Here is a 21,573-nt window from a genome sequence, read left to right on the forward strand (position 1 = left end):
CACATCATTTATTTATTCGTTTTTTTTAAATCCCGTTTATTATTTTCACTCTTGTTTGTAAAACACTAAAATGTTTTTTACTTTAATTTTTTACTTTTATTTTCATTAATTTCATTAGTATGTATTTAGTTGTTATTTTCTTTATATATTAATTATTTTTCATTGTAGGTTTTATTTTATCATGTTTTATTTGTTATACTAATAATAATAAACAAACAAACAGGATAAAAGACAATTTAACAACAGAAAGCAGAAAACTAAATTGTAATAAAATAGTACAACAAATAAAAAACATTAATAAAATAAATACAAATAAAGACAATAAAATGTATGTGATTTATAATGTAATGATATACATGTATTTATATTTATTACAGATTAAACACACATTTATAATAGTTATATTATATATTACTGTGTAACACGAACAACATTCAGTCAGACTGTATCACAGTATTTATTAAACTTTTTCTACACTGACACAAATGAAGGATCATCTTCTCTTTTTATTTGTGGTTCACATCTCTTTAGTCCAGGGTCTCAAACTCATCTCACTCTGGGCCACATCAGCATCACGGTCCCTCAAAGGGCCGGTTAACTGTAAGACTGTAAAACTAACTTCTCCCAACATGTTGTTCAATAACTCTCTGCATTTGATTATTGTTTATTCAAGTGTAAACATATTCTACATGCAGTTATATCAATGAAAAATGATATTTAAACACATTTCTGTTATTATAACATAAATCATTTTAATTGAGGGTTCAGAAACCCACATGACTCTATCAAAGATCAAACTGTTAAAGAAAATAACAGACAAATATCAAACACAAGTTCTGACATTAACTTTGTTCAAAGCTGTTTGTTCACCTCTCTGCATCACTAATGTTCCTCCCTGTCGTCGTCCTGTGCATGCAGCTACATCCAAGAGCTGCTCACTGAGAGTCAGGTCTGATGAACATGATAGATGATGTATCCGTGTTGTCTGTGCTTCATCAGCAGTTCATTACAAACACAAGTACCTGCTCGTCTCTTAGCTGCTGTGTTGTTAGATTGCTGCTAGTTCATGAACTCGGTCTGCGATGGTGTTTCTTCACAAACTGACATTTGTAAAAGTCTGTATCTGGTCGGAGCTCTGCTCACATACCTTCAGCATGCACTGGGCTGTAGCTGTGTCAATATATTCTGCTGTGATTGCAGTCTGCCTTTTAATTCTTGGACAGTTTGATGTTTTTCTCGGAGGCTAAATTTAGCTCCGTGTTTGGAGAATTGTATCCTTCATCACCGACACGCCTCATAACACAGAAGACAGACCCGTTGTTCTCCTTGAAGCACAAACATGTATTCACTTTCACATCTTTCATTACATTTTCTTCCCTCTGCATCAATCTTTCTCTTCGTGGACATGTTGGGATTATTTGTGGATCTTTTTCAATCGTTGGAAAACCTCTTTTCGGGCTGTTGCCTCTCCTGTCCACCTGTTGTGATCGTTTTAATGTCGGTACACAGACAACATGCTATCTCATCATTTCAACTTTCTATCCCATAATTTCGACCATTGGGGATACTTTCATTTTCAAGTCTAACTTTTAATTATTTTCCCAAAAAAAAAAAAAAAGTTTCTTTTTTTTTTTGCTGGCGGATTCGCGGGCCACATAAAATGAGGCGGGCCTTGAGTTTGACACATGTGCTTTAGTGTATAAATACACAACGATATAAGAGTACAAAAGAGGTTAATTATTAACATGATAATTAAACAAACTTAAAATCATGTAGTGGTGGTGGTAGTATTCGTAACTGCAGTAGTCGTACTAGTAGTAGTGTAGTTCAAGAAGGCCTACCCTGAGCCTTCCACTTAGCACTATTTTGAACTGATTGTATTCATATTAGTTTGTAACAAGCTTGTTTAAAGGAGATGTGCTTCTGACTTCTGGTGACTAATAGTTCTCTTGAATACCGATGTTGAATACTTATTGTAAGTCGCTTTGGATAAAAGTCTGCTAAATGACTAATGTAATGTAGTTGTAGCAGTAGTTGTGGTAGTAGTAGCAGTATTAGTAGTTGTAGTGGTAGCAGTAGTTGTGGTATTGGTAGCAGTAGTGGTATTAGTAATCGTTGTAGTGGTAGCAGTCGTTGTAGTGGTATTAGTAGTAGTTGTAGCAGTAGTTGTAGTGGTGGTAGCAGTAGCAGTAGTTGTAGCGGTAGCAATAGTGGTATTAGTAGCAGTAGTTGTGGTATTGGTAGCAGTAGTGGTATTAGTAATCGCTGTAGTGGTAGCAGTAGTTGTAGTGGTATTAGTAGTTGTAGCAGTAGTGGTATTAGTAATCGCTGTAGTGGTAGCAGTAGTTGTAGTGGTATTAGTAGTTGTAGCAGTAGTGGTTTAGCAGTAATTGTAGTGGTAGCAGTATTAGCTGTAGTAGCAGTAGTAGTGGTAGTAGTTGTGGTAGCAGTAGTTGTAGCGGTCAGTCGATACTTCTAATTTATTGCTTTACTTACATATTCAGTTTGTGCATCTGAACTGAGGTTTTTGTTTATCATCAGCTGGATATTAAGGTCACTCTATTTCAGTAACAAATTCATTATTTTAGAATCACTGATGTTTTCCTGAAGACGTTTGTAAACAAATAACATTTATCTGAGGGGAAATAGTTTCAGTACAAACTGCAGAAAACTTCACATAATTATTATAAATAAACAGGTTTCATCATGTCTTTATTTCAGTTTGTGGTACTACATGTTGTAGTACTCTTGTGTACTGGATGTGTTCTCACATTAAAAACAGTGAGTTGAGCCTGTGAGGTTTGTTTCAGGGCAGAACTAACCCTCTACTCTCTCCCAGAATGCTTTGCTTTCAGGGGACGGTTCACATTCTGTAAGTTTAAAATCTTTTACCGTTTGTTTTTCTGTTGACTTTTATTGAACTGAAAAAGAGAAAGTATTAGAAACACTCCAGAGACTGATGACTGGTCATAATGATTAAATGAAGACACTAAATCACTGGTGGACATGACATCACTTTTATCGTTTCTGTACAAACAAGAACATCGACATCTGCAGATGTTTCCTCTTTACACTCGAGAAGGATACAGCATCTGTTAGGAGACAGGAAGTCACACCGTCACACTAAAACAGTAACATCTGATCCTGCATACGTTTTGGACCCCCAGTGACGTAGAGCTACACATTCTAGATCAACACTCAATCTGTTCTTCATATAAAATTCATATTATAATTATACTGTAATGTATTTGATATTACATCCCATAATAACCCCTGAACTCACCACTCTGACTCGGTGTCCCATGGCTTTAGCCGGCAGGTTGCTGCTGAACTTAGCTCGGACCATCCCGCTGCTGCCGTGAGCTCGGGTCACTTTGCCCCAGATCACACGCGTCTTGTTGGGCTTACCGCCCGGCGTCACCGTGTTCCTAAAGACAACAAAGGAGGGATCGGTTAACACACGAGCGCTTCATTCATGCTGAGGGACGGGACGACCGGGCGGAGAGAGGTATTAAAACAATGATTATCTTTGTGACAACGAGGCGTTCAAGGTCCTCAGAAACTCTGTTGACCGGAGTTAATGTACATAAAATGTTAACATTGTGTGGAAGCTTGTGGTCCAGGAAAGCGACAGAGCGGTGGGCCTTACTTCTTGGCCTTGTAGACATAGGCGCAGCGTTTCCCGAGATAGAAGTCCACCTCGTCTCTGCTGTAACAGCCCTCGACCTTCAGCAGAGCCGTGTGTTCACGCTGGTTCCTCAGACCTCGCTTATAGCCGGTGAAGATGGCCTTACTCCACAGTCTGAGGGGTAGAGCACAGAGTCACTGATCTACAGTCTGAGGGGTAGAGCACAGAGTCACTGATCTACAGTCTGAGGGGTAGAGCACAGAGTCACTGATCTACAGTCTGAGGGGTAGAGCACAGAGTCACTGATCTACAGTCTGAGGGGTAGAGCACAGAGTCACTGATCTACAGTCTGAGGGGTAGAGCACAGAGTCACTGATCTACAGTCTGAGGGGTAGAGCACAGAGTCACTGATCTACAGTCTGAGGGGTAGAGCACAGAGTCACTGATCTACAGTCTGAGGGGTAGAGCACAGAGTCACTGATCCAGTCTGACGACTCAAACTGTTACAGTGAAGTTAGTTGTGGCTGCTTACCTTCCAGGCATTGTCAGTCTTCTCCAGGTGAGTCACCTGCACACAAACAGTCACATTACCACCTGCAGCTTTAATAACAGAACAGGTTCATGTGTCCACCCCGACACATGAACCTGCAACAGGATGAACAGCAGCAGTGGTGGAAAGTAACCAAGTACCTTTACTGAAGTATAACTTTGAGGTACTTTTACTTCATCTCAGAGTAAATATCTTACTGCTCCACATTACTGTGACAGCTTTAGTTACTTTACAGATTATTACTCAACAAATATAGTATTCATGACATATATATATTATACACCTCATTAAAATGAGCTGCACCATTAAAGTGAACACATGAACATTCTACTTCTGGTACACAAAGTATATTTAGCTCCCCACCGGTAACGAGATGCTCCGATAGATGGAACAAGGAACTCGGGATAAGGGACTAGGAATAAGGAGTCACAGTTTCTCAGTGCGAAAACATGTGCAACTCCGCTGAAAGTAAAAATACACGAACCAAACTGATCAACGGGAGAAGTTGTCATCTGTTGGTGTAGCGCCTTAGAGAAGTTATTAAAGCTTCAAAGAGAAACCAGCGCTAGTCATTTTGGAGGAGACTCACTCAAACATCCCGTTTATTCTGCTGTGACATGAAGCACACAGGAACTCAGCGGGAAACGTTTACAGCAAACACATGTGGGAGGAGAGGCTGAGACCAACACATAGGAATGAATGGAGCTGTGATGTAATGAACATTTATATTGTGTCGCGAGGGTTACTGAGATAGAGAACAGTTACCGAGGGTGAGGTGGTGAGTTTAATTAACACGAAGTCACAGATCACCGCCTTGGTAGTATTTGTACTACTTAAAATACTAGTCACACCACTGACAGCAGACATGTTGGAGTACGTGTGTAGCTAACAGGTAGCCTGTAGCAGCCTCATATCATTGACACATTCAATTAAAAACTCGTAAACACTGACGCACGTTAACATGAGACTAATTCGTCTGTAACACATATATGCTAACGTTAGCTCAGCGTTACCGACTTCACTTTCACCGGTAACATACCGTTAACGACACCGGGAGAACCTTTACATTTCATAACCGCCATGTTTCTCACGGCTCCACCTCCATCACACCGAGACACTCCTCTGAGTATACCCGGGACTAGCAGCCTCTCCGGCGGCTGCTCGCCGCTCAGTTAGCCACTGTTAGCTTCATCCGAACTGAATCTCCGCCATCGCGGAACAAACCACCGACACAAACATCCCGGTGACCGAAGAACAACCCTCCGTGTCACCGGCGATGATTATCGGTCAGAAACGAGCCGGATTACATGTTTAACAGTAAGTTTAAGTCGGACATGTTGGTATCTTACCGTCACTGAGGGGAAGAAGATGGAGGAAAAGGAAGTGTGCAAAGGATGCTGGGAAATTATCGTCAACAAAGGTGTCCGCTGAGCTGCCTGAACAAAATGGCGGATTTATTCACAGTCCGTTTTATTTTATTTATTTTGCTTTGTTTTATTTGAACAAAAACAATGAATGTTTAATTTTTTTTAAATTATTCTCTTCACTTATTTTATTGTTTTAGCCAGTTCAATTATATAGTTTATTCAATAACGTGTCCATTTAAATCACTCTATTTCCTCTACTTTTAATGAACTCGTTTTTATTATTATGTGTTGTATTATCTTGACGTGTTAATCTTTTATCTTTGTTTGATCCTGAATATAAATCAGAAAACATTTTAAAATATAAAGTTAATAAATAATAAACATTGAATTTAATCAAAACATTTCAAAGCTAATTGTTCTTCATCTTACAACTTATTATTTTCCTTTAAGGTTCCACATGTAAACTGTGAAGTATAATTATAAAAATAATGTCTATAACTATTAAAGGCAACATGAAGTCGAAGGCCGGAAACAGACAGTTAGCCGTCAAAATAAAAGTTCTGTTCACGTTTATTTAAATAAATAAATAAATATTGCAAATAACGAACATAAAAATCCTTCTACAGGATTATTCTGAGCCATTTATAGATTAATCATCATGAGTTGACACCATAAGAATAAAATAAATACATATATTATAAATATGCATGACATAATATGTATTATATAATGTAATATTTATATAATATATATGATATGAAACTGTATTTGGTTCCATCTGAACTTAAAGCAGATTTTTAGGCTCAATCAATAAAATTAATAGATTTTTAAGAACGTTTTAAAAACTCACGAAGAAGTTTAACCTTTAACGGATGTTTTTATGTTGAGTTTCAGATTCTTCAGTAAAGTGTTTTACTTCTTTGATTTTTTTTAAATTCAGTTTGAAGGATTCAGAAGAAGAATAAAATATTTATTTGAAGCACTTAAACTCAACTCTTCATACAGACGTGTTCAAATCTTTATACAGTTCAAATAACACTTTAAACAGGAAGAAGAAAACATGTGGAATGTCCTTTAAAACCACGTGACATCATCACATGACCCCCCCCACCAGGCGAAACACACGAAGAAGAAAGACATAAAACATCTGTACACAGGAGAAACACGCTGATTGGTCGGTCCACCAGAACGCCTGTCCGCTCCGGCCACGTGATTGGACAGCACACCTGTCAATCAGAGCAATCTGTGTGGCTGCATGGCCCTGAGTTCAGCCTCACAGGAAGCTCATGATGAGTTCATGTGCAATAGGAACAAAGGACTTCCTCATGTCACCTGAATGCAGCACGATGTCAGAGTGATGAAGACGTATAATAATGAATTAAACACACTGAACTGCTCTATGAGACAAATATATATATATGATATAAATGTATCACATATATTTACAGAGAATATTTGTACACATGTATTCAATGAAGACTGTAGTAGTGTGGCTGTAAAACATGAAAAAATGTCCCAGAATGCAACAGAAACACAGAGACGAGGTCGTCAGCACCTGGTCGTCCTCGTCCAATCAGAGCAGAGCTGAGGTCTGTTTGATGACATCATCAGTCATTAAAGTTCTTAAAGTTTTAAGTCTTTGACGTCACTCTAAAACTATCAGATGATTTTTCACAATAAAACCAATTTATTGTTTCTTCAGGTAAAAAACTGAAATGTGTCGTCCTCATAAATATAGAAATTAATTTAATAAATTACAGAAAAGATTCTCTACAGTTTAAATAATTACGTCTCTAAAAGTGGTTTAGAACTAGTTACATTATCGTTGTTAGAAAAGCGTCAATTGAGCTGCTGATCAATGACATCATCATTTATTGATGATGTCATCAAGGAGGAGGATCAACCAGGTGGTGAAGGAGCCTCAAACAACGGACAGACAGGTAACCACCTGAGAGACAGACAGGTAACCGCCAAAGATCCTGCGAGTCAGAGTTCAGGGGCTGAAAGACAGTTTTAGTCATCACATGATCGCTGATGTCACGCAAGCTGACGTCCAATCAGAACTCAATGAAGCTTTAAACAAGAAACTAGATGCTGACATTTGAATCTGACGGAGAAAACACAGCTGAAGACTCAACTGATAAAAGAAACATGTTAGCTAACATTAGCACTGAGCTACTTCAGTTTTAGCTCCAGTCTAACATTAGCTAATGTTAGCACTGTCTACTGTTAGCTACCTGGGAACCTACTCGGTTAATAATGTTAGTCAACATTAGTATTGAGCAACCTTAGCTTCAGTTCAAGTCTAATGTTAAACTTGTCTAGCTATCTGTGTTAGCTTCAACTCCAAACCTACTGGGTTCATGTTTGCTTACATTAGCACTGAGCAATATTAGCTTCAGCTCCAGTTTAACATTAGCTAATGTTTATCTTTACAGCTAGCTGTGTTAGCTTATCCTTTAAACCTACTGGGTTCATGTTAGCTTACATTGGCGATTACTAGTGTAAACCTGCGTTCAACTTTATCCACATAAGCATGAAGATACATTAGCCTCATATCCAAACCGAGTAAATTAATGTTCGCACATGTTTAACATTACAGCTAGCTGATGTTTAATGTTAAAACCGACAAGACTTTTAGCAACATGTTAGCTCACTAGATAAGTTTGTGTTGCTAATGTTAGCAGTGATGATTTTTGCGCGCTGTCACTAAACTCTAAACTAGCTATAGTTTGGCTTCAATCCTAAACCAATTGGTATTAGCTGATATTTACAGCTAGCCATGTTAGCTTAATCTGAAAACCAACAAGGCTTAGGATGTAAGCTAATATTAGCTGTGAACTATGTTGATGTTGGCTACCATTAGCATAGAGCTACATTAGTGTTATTTCAATAAATGCTATACATTGATAGCATTTAGCAGCACCATATCTCAACCCACTTTTTTCCAAAAAGGACACATTTTAATGCTCAAATGTCTTCATGTAAAGTAACATTGGCATTTAGCCACATTAGCTTTTACTCATTTGTTGTGAAAAAATGTTGTTGTAGCTGTCTTTCACACTTAGAGCAGGTTTAAGAATGAAACAGAAGCTCTCAGAGGCGTATAGTTTAAATCAAAGCAATAGATTTATTTATCAACAGAGTTATGAGTTATTCAGCCCAGCCATCAAACAAGCTTGGGTGCTAATGGATGAACTTCGCAGAGATTCACCATGAGACACGCTTAAACACATCAGCGTGAAACTTAATATAGGGGTTCCACCCCTTGATACACATTGGCCAAAGTCAAAGATGCAGGCGTGGCACGTTTGTACGTTATGGCGCCTGGATGGAGGCCGTGGATGTCCATCCACCTTGGCCCCTCCCAGTAGGCGTTGGTTTCCATCAGTGTGAGTGAGGAGTTCCATGCGAGAGGTCCTAAGAAGGAGTGTGTGAAGAAGCCGGGCTCAGCTGGGGGCGTTGTCTCACTGTCTCATTGTCTCTTTCTTATCTTCTCTAAGGATGGCGTCCTGTTCCTTGTGTCGCAGTTAAATCAGTGACCTTTCTCCTGCTTCTCTCTGGCCTTAGTGTGTGCTGTGAGCACTGTATAAGTGATTAATAGAGCTGTATATAAACTAATGGTTATTAAAACTACAAATATGCTAGTGATTAATTAAACTGTATATAAGTCAATTGCTACTTAAAGCTGCATATTAACTAGCTGTTAATTAAACTGTATATAAGCTAGTTGCTACTTAAAGCTGCATATAAACTAGCTGTTAATTAAGCTGTATATAAGCTAATTGCTGATTAAAGCTGTATATAAGCTAATTTTCTCAACAAATCCCTCTCTTGACGTCTGAAGGACGTCACTTTCTTTACCTTTCTGCCCTGTTCTCACGCTGGTGTCTTCCTCTGCCTCTCCTGACCCTACCAGGCTGTTCTGCTCTTCCCCTACTGGGTAAGCTCCATAAGGAGGGGGTGGTAATGGTTCCTTGGAGAGGGCAGTGGTGATAGGACGGCCAACCAAAGAACGAATACAGGGTATTATACAACATCCACATGAGACCAGTATTGCAATGAACACACCCACTGACACTGCTATTGACAAGATCAGGTGCTTCCATTTTCCAAACATGTTTTCCATCCAATTTCCAAATGGATTGTTCACACCTGATGCTTCCTGCATTTCTTTTGACAGTGCCTTCAGACTATTCAGTGCTTTTGTGACTGAACCGTCCGGCGCAGTATTGTTGGGGATGTTAGTGCAACACAGATCTCCAAACATTGAGCAAAAGCTCCAAAACCATTTTGTTTTGCATAGAAATCAAAGAAGTCGGGGCCAGCTGCTCAGCCAGACCCTCTATTGCATCCCTAGTATGATTAGCCAAACGAAGAACATTGTAATGCACATAATTGATACGATCAACATTTTTATTCACAGTTATCCATGGAATAATACTTGCGATACTCTCAAAACCTACTGCAATTTGATATACCAATTTGTATTGATTAGGCACTCCTCTGGTTCACTCTGATTGTATCTATGTAGGTTGGACCTTTGTCCAGACTGAACTCAGCTGCTCTTTTTTCTAAGATATGTCTGCGTCTGTGTTGGGTCAGGTTTTGTACTTTAAATATGGATGCCAGAGTAGTGCAATTTGGTGGAGTAGCCATTTTAGTCATATTTGTCATGCATGCGTATCCTGTTGGGTCAGATTCAGGATATAGTGGTGCTGGTTCGGTGAACCTAGCTGGTCTAGCTGCAGCACAAGCTATACAGCCACTCATTTTGTTTTTTATAGCATTATCAACAATTCAATTTAACCAAACATTGTCGTTTCCATGTCCTGTAGCTAATTGGATCACCTGTTGGTGGTTGCTGAAAAGTCAAATTACAAATTACAAAACAAATTATGCATTTTGCGTCAGATTACCTCGGACCTCTGCTAGAGGTCTGGACGGCTCAGATGCTGGGGCACAGTGTGACAGGTGGTGCCAAGGTGCTCCTGCTTTACCTATGACTTGGACCGAGTGTGAAGTAACCTCCTTCACTTCGTACGGCCCTGTCCACCTGGGGTCAGTCCACTTTTCTTATGAACTTTGACCCTGACCCAGTCACCCTCTCGGATGAGATTTTTACCTTTTCCTGGTCAGCTGCACTGGTTCGCTGGACCTGTTTGGAGAGAGCCTCCGTGAGAATGATTAATGCAGTCACATATGCCTTCATTTCAACTTGCTGCACATCTATGTATATGTACATCTATGTATCTATGTATATCTATGTATATGACTACCGTCTCTTGGAGGACCAGGCATTTGCCTCCTTGCCATTAACTCATGTGGTGAAAGATGCGTCTTATTTCCTTGTGCGCTCCTCACTGCCATTAGAGCTAATGGTAAAATTTTAACCCATGTCAGCTTTGATGCTACACATGTCTTCGCTATTTTTCGATTTTAGCGTCTGATTTGCCCTCTCTACCAGTCCTTGTGACTGTGAATGATACACTGATCCATAACTACTTCCTGCAAATGCTTATTACTGAAATGTGAACCATTATCGGAGTATCAGCTCTGTCTGCAGCCACTTCATTACTGTCTGTGCGTCTTCTTTTTTTAGTTGGGATTGTCTCCACCCACTTTGAGAATCTGTCAACCATTACCAAGATGAGTAAAGTCCATGCTGATGTCTTGGAAGCAGGCTGATGGTACAGGATAAGAGCCCATAGGTGTTTTGTACGGTTTCTTCACATTATGATCCCCACAGGTGGTGCATTCGTCGCAGAAGAGGCACAGTGCTTGCATTCTTTGCAATGTTCCTTTCTTTCCTTCGTGCGTGCCTCTGATATCAGTGAGACACACAATTCTGCCATCATGGGATCTCCAAAGTCCACTTTCTCCTTTTGTTGCTCCTTTCCTTTGCCATTCGGACCATTCGTATGGTCCAGCCTTCTTCTGTATCTCAATCAGTGTTTCTTCAGTGATTTCTGGTTCTTGTATGGCTGTTTTCAGAACCATCTGTTTTGGTCTGTATCCTCTTCTTCTTTAGCAGCTTCATCTGCCATGTCGTTTCCTGCAGCTATTCTGGTCCTTGTTGTAGTGATGACGCCATATTGATTCCTCCTGTTTCATAGACAATATGTGCTCTTTGTGCATTCTTTTTGAATTTTCGATTTTCTTGCAGCTCCGAATGTGAATTTCTTTGCTTAGGAGGATTCTTTGATGCAGCTCCTTCTCCCCCTTTTTTCTGATACAAAACTGCATTAACATCCCTCTTTTTTGTTCAGAAACCTCTAGGTGCAAAGGGAGTTAATAGTCAATTCTTGAAGTGCCGATGCATGTGACAGAGTCTATGTGAGAATGGTGAACACATCTTCTGTTTCTTGTGTTCAAAGTAAAGGGGCTGAGGTGTTTCATGATGGAGGATGCTTTGTCTGTGGGCTGTGGGCTGTGGGTTGTAACTGGATATGACGCAGGTATTGTGGCTAATAGTTGCAGCAGTGTCTCTGTTGTTGCCAGGTATGTGAAAGATATTGCTGTTCAGCGTGATTCTGGCTTCTTGGATGCTGACTGCCTGTCTCTCTCTGATAATTTCCTCTTCTTCCATGTGGTGAGCCTTGTTGTTGTTGACCACGCGTGCGGCAGTCACGTGAATAGTGACCAGGTTTTCCACAGTTGTAGCAGTAGAAAGTTCGTCCGTGCTGTTTCTTTTTCTTTTTAGCAGGCTTTGGGGCCACGTCAAGCTTTGCCAGCTGTATTGACACTTTTAGTGCTTCGAGCTCCATATCTGTTCTTTCCACAGCAGCTCTGTATTCATCATAAGTGTGTTCTTCGCTTATTTGTTGCAGATTCTCTTCAGTGAGAGGACAGTTCAGCAGTTCTCCATCCCCAATGTCATTATCTTTCCATCTCTTTATCATTCTTTTGTACGCTTGTTGTTCCACCGGCCAATGTTTGATTCTTCCATTCATCCTGCTCTGATCCTGGACATCATTCTCCAAGTTGCACAGACAAGATGAGTATTTCGCAGCCATGACGTCTCTCTCTGCAATAATCAATAAAAAGTCTGAAATCAGTATTCCCAAATGTCCACATGATGGAGCCAAAGCTCCTATCCACTGTTCCTGTTGCAGTTCTTGGAGTGGCCACAGTTTTTTCTTCCCAGGTTGTGAAGTGCCAGCAGAGGGAGCCAAACCTCCTCTTATGCCTTCAATTGACATGTTTGCTCTCTGAATTCACACTGGCCCACGTTCACAACCGTGCTTTCTCTGGAATGTGTGTGTGTGAAATGATGATCTATTTTATTATTAACACTTAGGGTGAAGAAGACGAAAACAGTAATGTTCTAAACATATTTCGAAGTCTCTGTGTGGATAGATAAGCAGAACACTCTGTTCCTGCGTTAAGGTGGCAGTTTTCTGCCCTAATCTGATGGGTTTTTTAGCGAGCAGATACTTTCAGGGTCACTGATCTTTATTCTGTTGTACGAAAGAATGACGGAGTGCTTCTCTCGGCGTTTTTGACCTTCATACAGTGACCTCACAACTCCGCAATATAGCTTTACAAGTATAACGCATATTATTTAACATTGTATGAATATATATTATTTACAAATCCCCCTATATACCCCTGCTAGGTGTGAACGTCTATGTTTTAATTACACATGCAATGGCTGTAACTCTATGGTTTAGATCATCTATCATCTGAATCAGAAGTTGGTGGGGGTGCTTTGTCTAGTACGGGTGTGTGTGTGTTACGTGGTTTCGAATTTCTCAGATTAGTATGGCAACTATATGCCCATAAACCCCCCCCTTTTTAGTTTTCTTCAGCTCTCTGTCCTTGGAGCCGATACACTCCCTACGGCTGCAACTGTTTTGTTATCAGGAATGCTTATTCCTCCCTTATTTTCCCAGCGTCTGTTTGACTGAATGAATGGATGCTTTGTTACAGCTTTTTTAAATTAGCTGACTCCCTAATTTTAGCATCTGTCTGGCTGAATATAGTGGCTGCTGTGTTTCCGCATTAGACTTTGCTAACAGTCCCTGGGGAACCCAATTTTCCAATAAATCAGTAGTTTTTTTAAACTACGCCAGTAAAACTGACACTTATATTAACCCTCAGCTGTCTCTCAGCATATTCTAGTGATTTATGTGTGTGTGTGAGTGCAACGACTGTGTCTAATGTGTGTTTTTCCTGCTCTAGACACCAAACTTTGAAACAACGCACGAACATTCAGCCACAAATCAACTCGGCTTCAGCTCTCAGCTCTCAGCTCTCTCTCTCTCATATTTACGCTTCAAACATCAACTCTCATTCAAACAAAATTGCAACACACTGCCATTTTTAAATGCGCACAGATCACCAATACGGTAAAGGAATATCTTTAGAAATACAGTCAAACAAATAAACAAAAGTTAAAACGTACGCCTCAGCATTAGCTCTCTGTAGGCAACTAATAAACACAGTTAAAACATGCTCTTGTGTCTCTGAAGGCAAAGCATAAACACAAGCTCAAAACGTACACTGCCATTCTCTGAAGTTAAATAAGTCACAAGCGCGCTGTCTTCAAAGGAGATGGACAGCTCTTTTTCTCAAACTAAGCAAACTGCTTCTCAGCAAACAAACACAGTACGGTCTAGAAGGAAATTAATATCTTTACAAATGCAGTGAAACAATGAACACACATTAGAACATACACGGCTGTCTCTTTAAATATAAATCAGTCAGAAGCGCAGAAAACAGCTCTTTTTCTTTTAGACACACTATTTTATATTCCAACAGCAATTTCTTTTTCTCAACCTCATCAAACAGACTGTGTACCGCTGACCTCTCGACCACGATACAAATGAAAAACAAATGCTTTTTCAGCAAACAATCAGTCAAATTATAATCAATTCTGTCCCTATCCTACACACATATCAAAGAGCGCTGCTCTTTAATACATCACACGGCCGCTGCTTATTGTCAAAAACAATGTTACAGCCGGGAGCCGATCCCGGACCTACCGCGTCGAAGACCGTTATTTTAACCACTACTCCATCAGGGTAGCACGTCTACAATACAATTTAACTGCTTTTTATCCTAGGTCATCTCTGGACCTGTACACGTTCTGGCCATTTTCATTAATCTCGTCCGTCATTAACAACACACCGATATAATCAACTTCTGTGCTCTCGTCCAGAAACTCCGTCGAGGAAACTTTAAGCAAAGTAACATTATTTTTCACTGGATCGCTACTCACGAGTTAATGTCCGAAGACTCGATGCTCTTAATACGGGAATTCCGCAGTCACTTTTTCTCAATACAGTTTATCAATGACATCAATAACATATACATATATCCCCGTCATGTTATGCAATTTCTTCGTAGTCCAAGACGTCTTATAATTACGTTAAAGATGACGCCTTATTTGTGGCAGGAATTTGAGCGCTTCATGCGAGGCGCGTGACCGCGACAGAAGAGGCGCGCGACCGCGTCTCACACTACTTCACTCTACGCTGCCACAAAAAACATCATTTTTCGCCTTTTATCTAACGTCTTCTGCTGGACTCATTCACGCATATGTACAAGCACGCATATGTACAAAAAACCCCAAATGCTGGGCTGAACAACCCTGCTGCTGTGTGATTGCTCTTTACAATACTTTTATGACTATGTAATACTTACAGTTCGGACAGTCGGATTTAATTTAGTTTTATGACTATAATACAATATGCAGAATTCAGTTAAATAGGCATCTGCTCACCTTGAGATGTGTCGACACTATCAGACTGTTCCCGAACTGCAGGCACGACCTGGTGGCAAATACCAGGGCTCCCAACCTCCAGGGAGACTCGCAGTTTGTTTTCTGAAACACAGATAGAGAGGTCTGTTAACATTCCAACCCGAAGCTCCGTATCATATCTATCACGTCGGGGTCACCAAATTGTTGTGAAAAAATGTTGTTGTAGCTGTCTTTCACACTTAGAGCAGGTTTAAGAATGAAACAGAAGCTCTCAGAGGCGTATAGTTTAAATCAAAGCAATAGATTTATTTATCAACAGAGTTATGAGTTATTCAGCCCAGCCATCAAACAAGCTTGGGTGCTAATGGATGAACTTCGCAGAGATTCACCATGAGACACGCTTAAACACATCAGCGTGAAACTTAATATAGGGGTTCCACCCCTTGATACACATTGGCCAAAGTCAAAGATGCAGGCGTGGCACGTTTGTACGTTATGGCGCCTGGATGGAGGCCGTGGATGTCCATCCACCTTGGCCCCTCCCAGTAGGCGTTGGTTTCCATCAGTGTGAGTGAGGAGTTCCATGCGAGAGGTCCTAAGAAGGAGTGTGTGAAGAAGCCGGGCTCAGCTGGGGGCGTTGTCTCACTGTCTCATTGTCTCTTTCTTATCTTCTCTAAGGATGGCGTCCTGTTCCTTGTGTCGCAGTTAAATCAGTGACCTTTCTCCTGCTTCTCTCTGGCCTTAGTGTGTGCTGTGAGCACTGTATAAGTGATTAATAGAGCTGTATATAAACTAATGGTTATTAAAACTACAAATATGCTAGTGATTAATTAAACTGTATATAAGTCAATTGCTACTTAAAGCTGCATATTAACTAGCTGTTAATTAAACTGTATATAAGCTAGTTGCTACTTAAAGCTGCATATAAACTAGCTGTTAATTAAGCTGTATATAAGCTAATTGCTGATTAAAGCTGTATATAAGCTAATTTTCTCAACAAATTTAATGTTGTTTTTAATGTATAATTTCTGTTTAATGTCTGAATATCTTAGTTTGACGTGTTCTCCATCCTTCAGCATGTTCAGTAGATCAATAAATAAAAGTTAGTGTCGAGGAGATTAATGTAAAACAAGAAGAATAAAACAGCCTCACTGAGACCCTTAAACGGCCTCACTGATACCCTTAATTAAACAGACACTTAAACAGCCTCACTGAGACCCTTACACGTCCTCACGAGACCCTTAAACAGCCTCACTGATACCCTTTAACAGCCTCACTGAGACCCTTAAAAGGCCTCACTGAGACCCTGAGACAGCCTCACGAGACCCTTTAACAGCCTCACTGAGACCCTTTAACAGCCTCATTGAGACCCTTAAACGGCCTCACTGAGACCCTTTAACAGCTTCACTGAGACCCTTAAACAGCCTCACTGAGACCCTTTAACAGCCTCACTGAGACCCTTAGACAGCCTCACTGAGTCCCTTAAATGGCCTCACTGATACCCTTTAACGGCCTCACGAGACCCTTAAACAGCCTCACTGATACCCTTCAACGGCCTCACGAGACCCTTAAACAGCCTCACTGATACCCGTTAACGGCCTCATGAGACCCTTAAACAGCCTCATGAGACCCTTAAACAGCCTCACTGATACCCTTTAACGGCCTCACGAGACCCTTAAACAGCCTCACTGAGACCCTTAAACGCCCTCACTGATACCCTTAATTAAACAGACACTTAAACAGCCTCACTGAGACCCTTAAAAGGCCTCACTGAGACCCTTTAACAGCTTCACTGAGACCCTTAAACAGCCTCACGAGACCCTTAAAAGGCCTCACTGAGACCCTTTAACAGCCTCACGAGACCCTTAAACAGCCTCACTGATACCCTTTAACGGCCTCACGAGACCCTTAAACAGCCTCACTGAGACCCTTAAACGCCCTCACTGATACCCTTAATTAAACAGACACTTAAACAGCCTCACTGAGACCCTTAAAAGGCCTCACTGAGACCCTTTAACAGCTTTACTGAGACCCTTTAACGGCCTCACGAGACCCTTAAACAGCCTCACTGATACCCTTAATTAAACAGACCCTTAAACAGCCTCACTGAGACCCTTAAACAGCCTCACTGAGATCCTTTAACAGCCTAATTGAGACCCTTAAACGGCCTCACTGAGACCCTTAAAAGGCCTCACTGAGACCCTTAAACAGCCTCACTGAGACCCTTAAAAGGCCTCATTAAGACCCTTTAACAGCCTCACTGAGACCCTTTAACGGCCTCACGAGACCCTTAAACAGCCTCACTGATACCCTTAAACGGCCTCACTGATACCCTTTAACGGCCTCTTAAGACCCTTAAACAGCCTCACTGAGACCCTCTAACAGCCTCACTGAGACCCTTTAACAGCCTCATTAAGACCCTTTAACAGCCTCACTGAGACCCTTTAACAGCCTCATTAAGACCTTTTAACAGCCTCACTGAGACCCTTTAACAGCCTCATTAAGACCGTTAAACAGCCTCACTGAGACCCTTAAACAGCCTCATTAAGACCCTTTAACTTACTGAAAAAGACCACTTTGATCTTCTAGCTGAGAGTCGGACCAGTTTCTCCGTCAGATCCTTCAGAACACACTAAGGAGCATAACAGGAGGTGGACTGAGCGCGTGCGGTGGTGGTGTGGCGTCTACATGCCGGCGGGGGGGCCAGGTACAGTTGTCGTCGTGGAGACGGGATGTCTGGGCGGGGCTAGGTCCAGCAGGGCGCTGACGGTCCCGCCCACCTGAGGGAGCCCTCGCTCCTCCAGGATGTGTAGAGGAAGACACAGCTGAGTCTACAGAGACAAGAAACCACAGAAGAAGACACGGCGGGGACGGAGAGAGGCGGGTCAACGGATGGTAAATAAAAGGTAACAATGGCAACATAAAGGGATGGAAAAAACAAAATGAACTGATGAAGGAAAGAGACTCAGAGAAACACTTTGATTTATGTTACATAACATGTGCATGTTATATTAATGTTAAATAATATAAATATTAGACAATATAACAATGTTATTTAATATAACAGGTCAGATATTACTTCACATAACAACCTGCTGTTATTACACAGCTTACTACAGAATTCATGACACTAAATAAATAACAATCCTCCAGCTGTGTGATGTCACATGACCACAGATCATGTGACTCCTCCACATGTGATGACATGTAAAGACCAACTAGTCCCCGGTCAACATCCACAAGTCCCAAATAAAGACCAACTTGTCCCCGGTCAACATCCATAAGTCCCAAATAAAGACCAACTTGTCAACATCCACAAGTCCCAAATAAAGACCAACTAGTCCCCGGTCAACATCCACAAGTCCCAAATAAAGACCAACTTGTCCCCGGTCAACATCTACAAGTCCCAAATAAAGACCAACTAGTCCCCGGTCAACATCCACAAGTCCCAAATGAAGACCAACTAGTCCCCGGTCAATGTCCACAAGTCCCAAATAAAGACTAACTAGTGCCCGGTCAACATCAACAAGTCCCAAATAAAGACCAACTAGTCCCCGGTCAACATCCACAAGTCCCAAATGAAGACCAACTAGTCCCCGGTCAATGTCCACAAGTCCCAAATAAAGACTAACTAGTGCCCGGTCAACATCCACAAGTCCCAAATAAAGACCAACTAGTCCCCGGTCAATGTCCACAAGTCCCAAATAAAGACCAACTAGTCCCCGGTCAACATCAACAAGTCCCAAATAAAGACCAACTAGTCCCCGGTCAACAAGTCCCAAATAAAGACCAACTAGTCCCCGGTCAATGTCCACAAGTCCCAAATAAAGACCAACTAGTCCCCGGTCAACATCCACAAGTCCCAAATAAAGACCAACTAGTCCCCAGTCAACATCCACAAGTCCCAAATAAAGACCAACTTGTCCCCGGTCAACATCCACAAGTCCCAAATAAAGACCAACTAGTCCCCGGTCAACATCCACAAGTCCCAAATAAAGACCAACTAGTCCCCGGTCAACATCCACAAGTCCCAAATGAAGACCAACTAGTCCCCGGTCAACATCCACAAGTCCCAAATAAAGACTAACTAGTCCCCGGTCAACATCAACAAGTCCCAAATAAAGACCAACTAGTCCCCGGTCAACATCCACAAGTCCCAAATGAAGACCAACTAGTCCCCGGTCAATGTCCACAAGTCCCAAATAAAGACTAACTAGTGCCCGGTCAACATCAACAAGTCCCAAATAAAGACCAACTAGTCCCCGGTCAACATCCACAAGTCCCAAATGAAGACCAACTAGTCCCCGGTCAATGTCCACAAGTCCCAAATAAAGACTAACTAGTGCCCGGTCAACATCAACAAGTCCCAAATAAAGACCAACTAGTCCCCGGTCAACAAGTCCCAAATAAAGACCAACTCGTCCCAGATAAGTCAAGTTAACCTCTTATCACTCCTGTAAAATTTGCCTAAAACGCCTATCCAATAGTAAACTGCACAGCTCTTATTGAACCATTGGGAGTACATGTATGGTTTTAATCTTTATTGAAAGGAAACACTGTAATTTCTTCCCAAACCGTCAGAATCACTGTAAGTGCTACTGGCATTGAGTTATATAGTTTACAACACACTGAAACAGAAGGCTTTTTTTCTGCCTGGATTTCTTTTGGCCAACAGATGGCAGCAGCTATCTATGGCTGGCACTTAGGAGTTTAGATTCACAGCGAAAAGACTGCACGAGGTCATAGGACCTGGGCCCCGTTCCACGTACGTGTCTAACTTAGTTAGCCGGATACTTTTCAGGATAAGATGACGTAGATCAGGCTTTTCGGTTCCACGAAGCAAGTTCGGCAAAATCACCATGGCAACACATCGATAAGCTTGAACCTGCTCCAGCGCAGGCTCAGTGAAGGGAGCTGGATAAACTGCCACTCCCCCGGAAAACATGGCAGCTCCTGTCACATACGGTCGTCTAATGCGCATATACTGGGGGTTATACGGGAGTTGATGAAATGCATGTAAAGTGAGACACACGTGATCCATTAAAAGCAGCGGAGCAAACTAAGAAGCCTCTGTTGCATTAATGTGCAGCTCCCTTCCTCAGAGATCCACTGATGAAGGAGGATATTAGTTAGATGAGCGTTTTATAGGGAGAGACTTCTTCCACATCATTTAAACTAGATGTTGAATCAGAAACCTAATCAAATATGAAGCTTGAGTTTAATCTGTGATCGTCTTCACTGTTTACATGTTGAACAAAATCTCATCAGTCCGATCGGCTGCAGCATCCAATCACATGACTGATGAACAATGAGGGGTGTGTCGGCCGTTAAAACACTTCCTGGAAGTCTGTTCTCGTGGTTCCTCGCTCACGGCTCCTCAGATCCCTCCTCCCTCCTCGATCCTCACTTCTCAGAGCTTAATAAGAGCTTTGGGACGGCCGTCAATATGGCGGAGCAGAACAACTTCCTGTTCGAGCGAAGTTCGGAACCGGAAGTTGAGGAAATGACAAATAAGAGACTTGGGATGTACCCCAGGACCCACAGGAGCATCAAAGAAAGGTTTGTTTCTGAGTCTGATGGTCACAAGAACAATGACATCATGGATGTGTGCGGTTGAGAGCTTCATGTGTTAAAGCTGCATTCTCTCTAGTGACCACCAGGGGGCGACTCCTCTGGTTGTATAGAAGTCTATGAGAAAATGACTCTACTTCTCTCTTGATTTATTCCCTCAGTAAACATTGTAAACATGAGTTTATGTCTCAATCTCTAGTTTCAAGTCTTCTTCAATACAGCATGATGTTCATTTAGTATATTATGGTCCATTTAGAGTCACACAGACCATAAAGCAGGGGATGCTTTAGGGCGGGGCTACACGCTGATTGACAGGTCGACACCAGAGACGTTAACGGCGTCTCTACGTCACTCCTCCTCAGTCCATATATGGTCACTTCCTGTTCACTGGTTGTTAAAAAAATACAAGATGGCGACAGACAAAACACAGAGCTTGAGGCTTCATAACGTCCACTTCTCATATACAGTCTGTGGTTTAACTATTACTTCATTAGTGAGATCTTTTGGTGTACTGAGATACTTCTGGACAGGGTGCTAAGTAAATACTGGTGAGACATCTGGTGCTAGACATCGGTGGGGTTCAAACGTGCGGTGCCAGGTGAACGTAGAGGGCACACAGCAACGACATAATGGACAGGTAGAAGAGGGCGAAGCCAGCCAGCTGGACTCGAGGGGAGGGGCTAGTTGGGGGCGGAGCCATAGTGAGCAACACGCCCACCGTCCCGTAAACGCCACCGCTGTCCCCCTCCAG

At 41.6% G+C, this 21,573-nt stretch overlaps 2 protein-coding genes across 2 annotated transcripts in view; both read right to left on the minus strand.

Moving 5' to 3' along the window:
- Nucleotides 1–3,001: 3,001 nt before the first annotated feature.
- Nucleotides 3,002–5,598, minus strand: rpl35a (ribosomal protein L35a). The gene is made up of 5 exons (XM_079271788.1): nucleotides 5,528–5,598; nucleotides 4,161–4,196; nucleotides 3,650–3,802; nucleotides 3,284–3,428; nucleotides 3,002–3,092 (listed from the first exon to the last, which is right to left on the minus strand). Exons 2-5 carry the CDS (start codon nucleotides 4,169–4,171, stop codon nucleotides 3,069–3,071), a joined length of 333 nt encoding a protein of 110 aa, XP_079127914.1. The 5' UTR covers nucleotides 4,172–4,196; nucleotides 5,528–5,598; the 3' UTR covers nucleotides 3,002–3,068.
- A 12,216-nt stretch (nucleotides 5,599–17,814) lies between these two features.
- The window catches only part of lrch3 (leucine-rich repeats and calponin homology (CH) domain containing 3), a 36,384-nt gene continuing 32,625 nt past the window's right edge, over nucleotides 17,815–21,573 (minus strand). Inside the window, 1 exon segment of the mRNA XM_079272208.1 lies at nucleotides 17,815–18,082. Coding sequence (XP_079128334.1) covers nucleotides 17,936–18,082 — 147 coding nt within the window. The 3' untranslated portion in view covers nucleotides 17,815–17,935.

Source organism: Melanostigma gelatinosum (assembly GCF_949748355.1).
Source record: "Melanostigma gelatinosum genome assembly, chromosome: 7".
NCBI lineage: Eukaryota > Metazoa > Chordata > Actinopteri > Perciformes > Zoarcidae > Melanostigma > Melanostigma gelatinosum.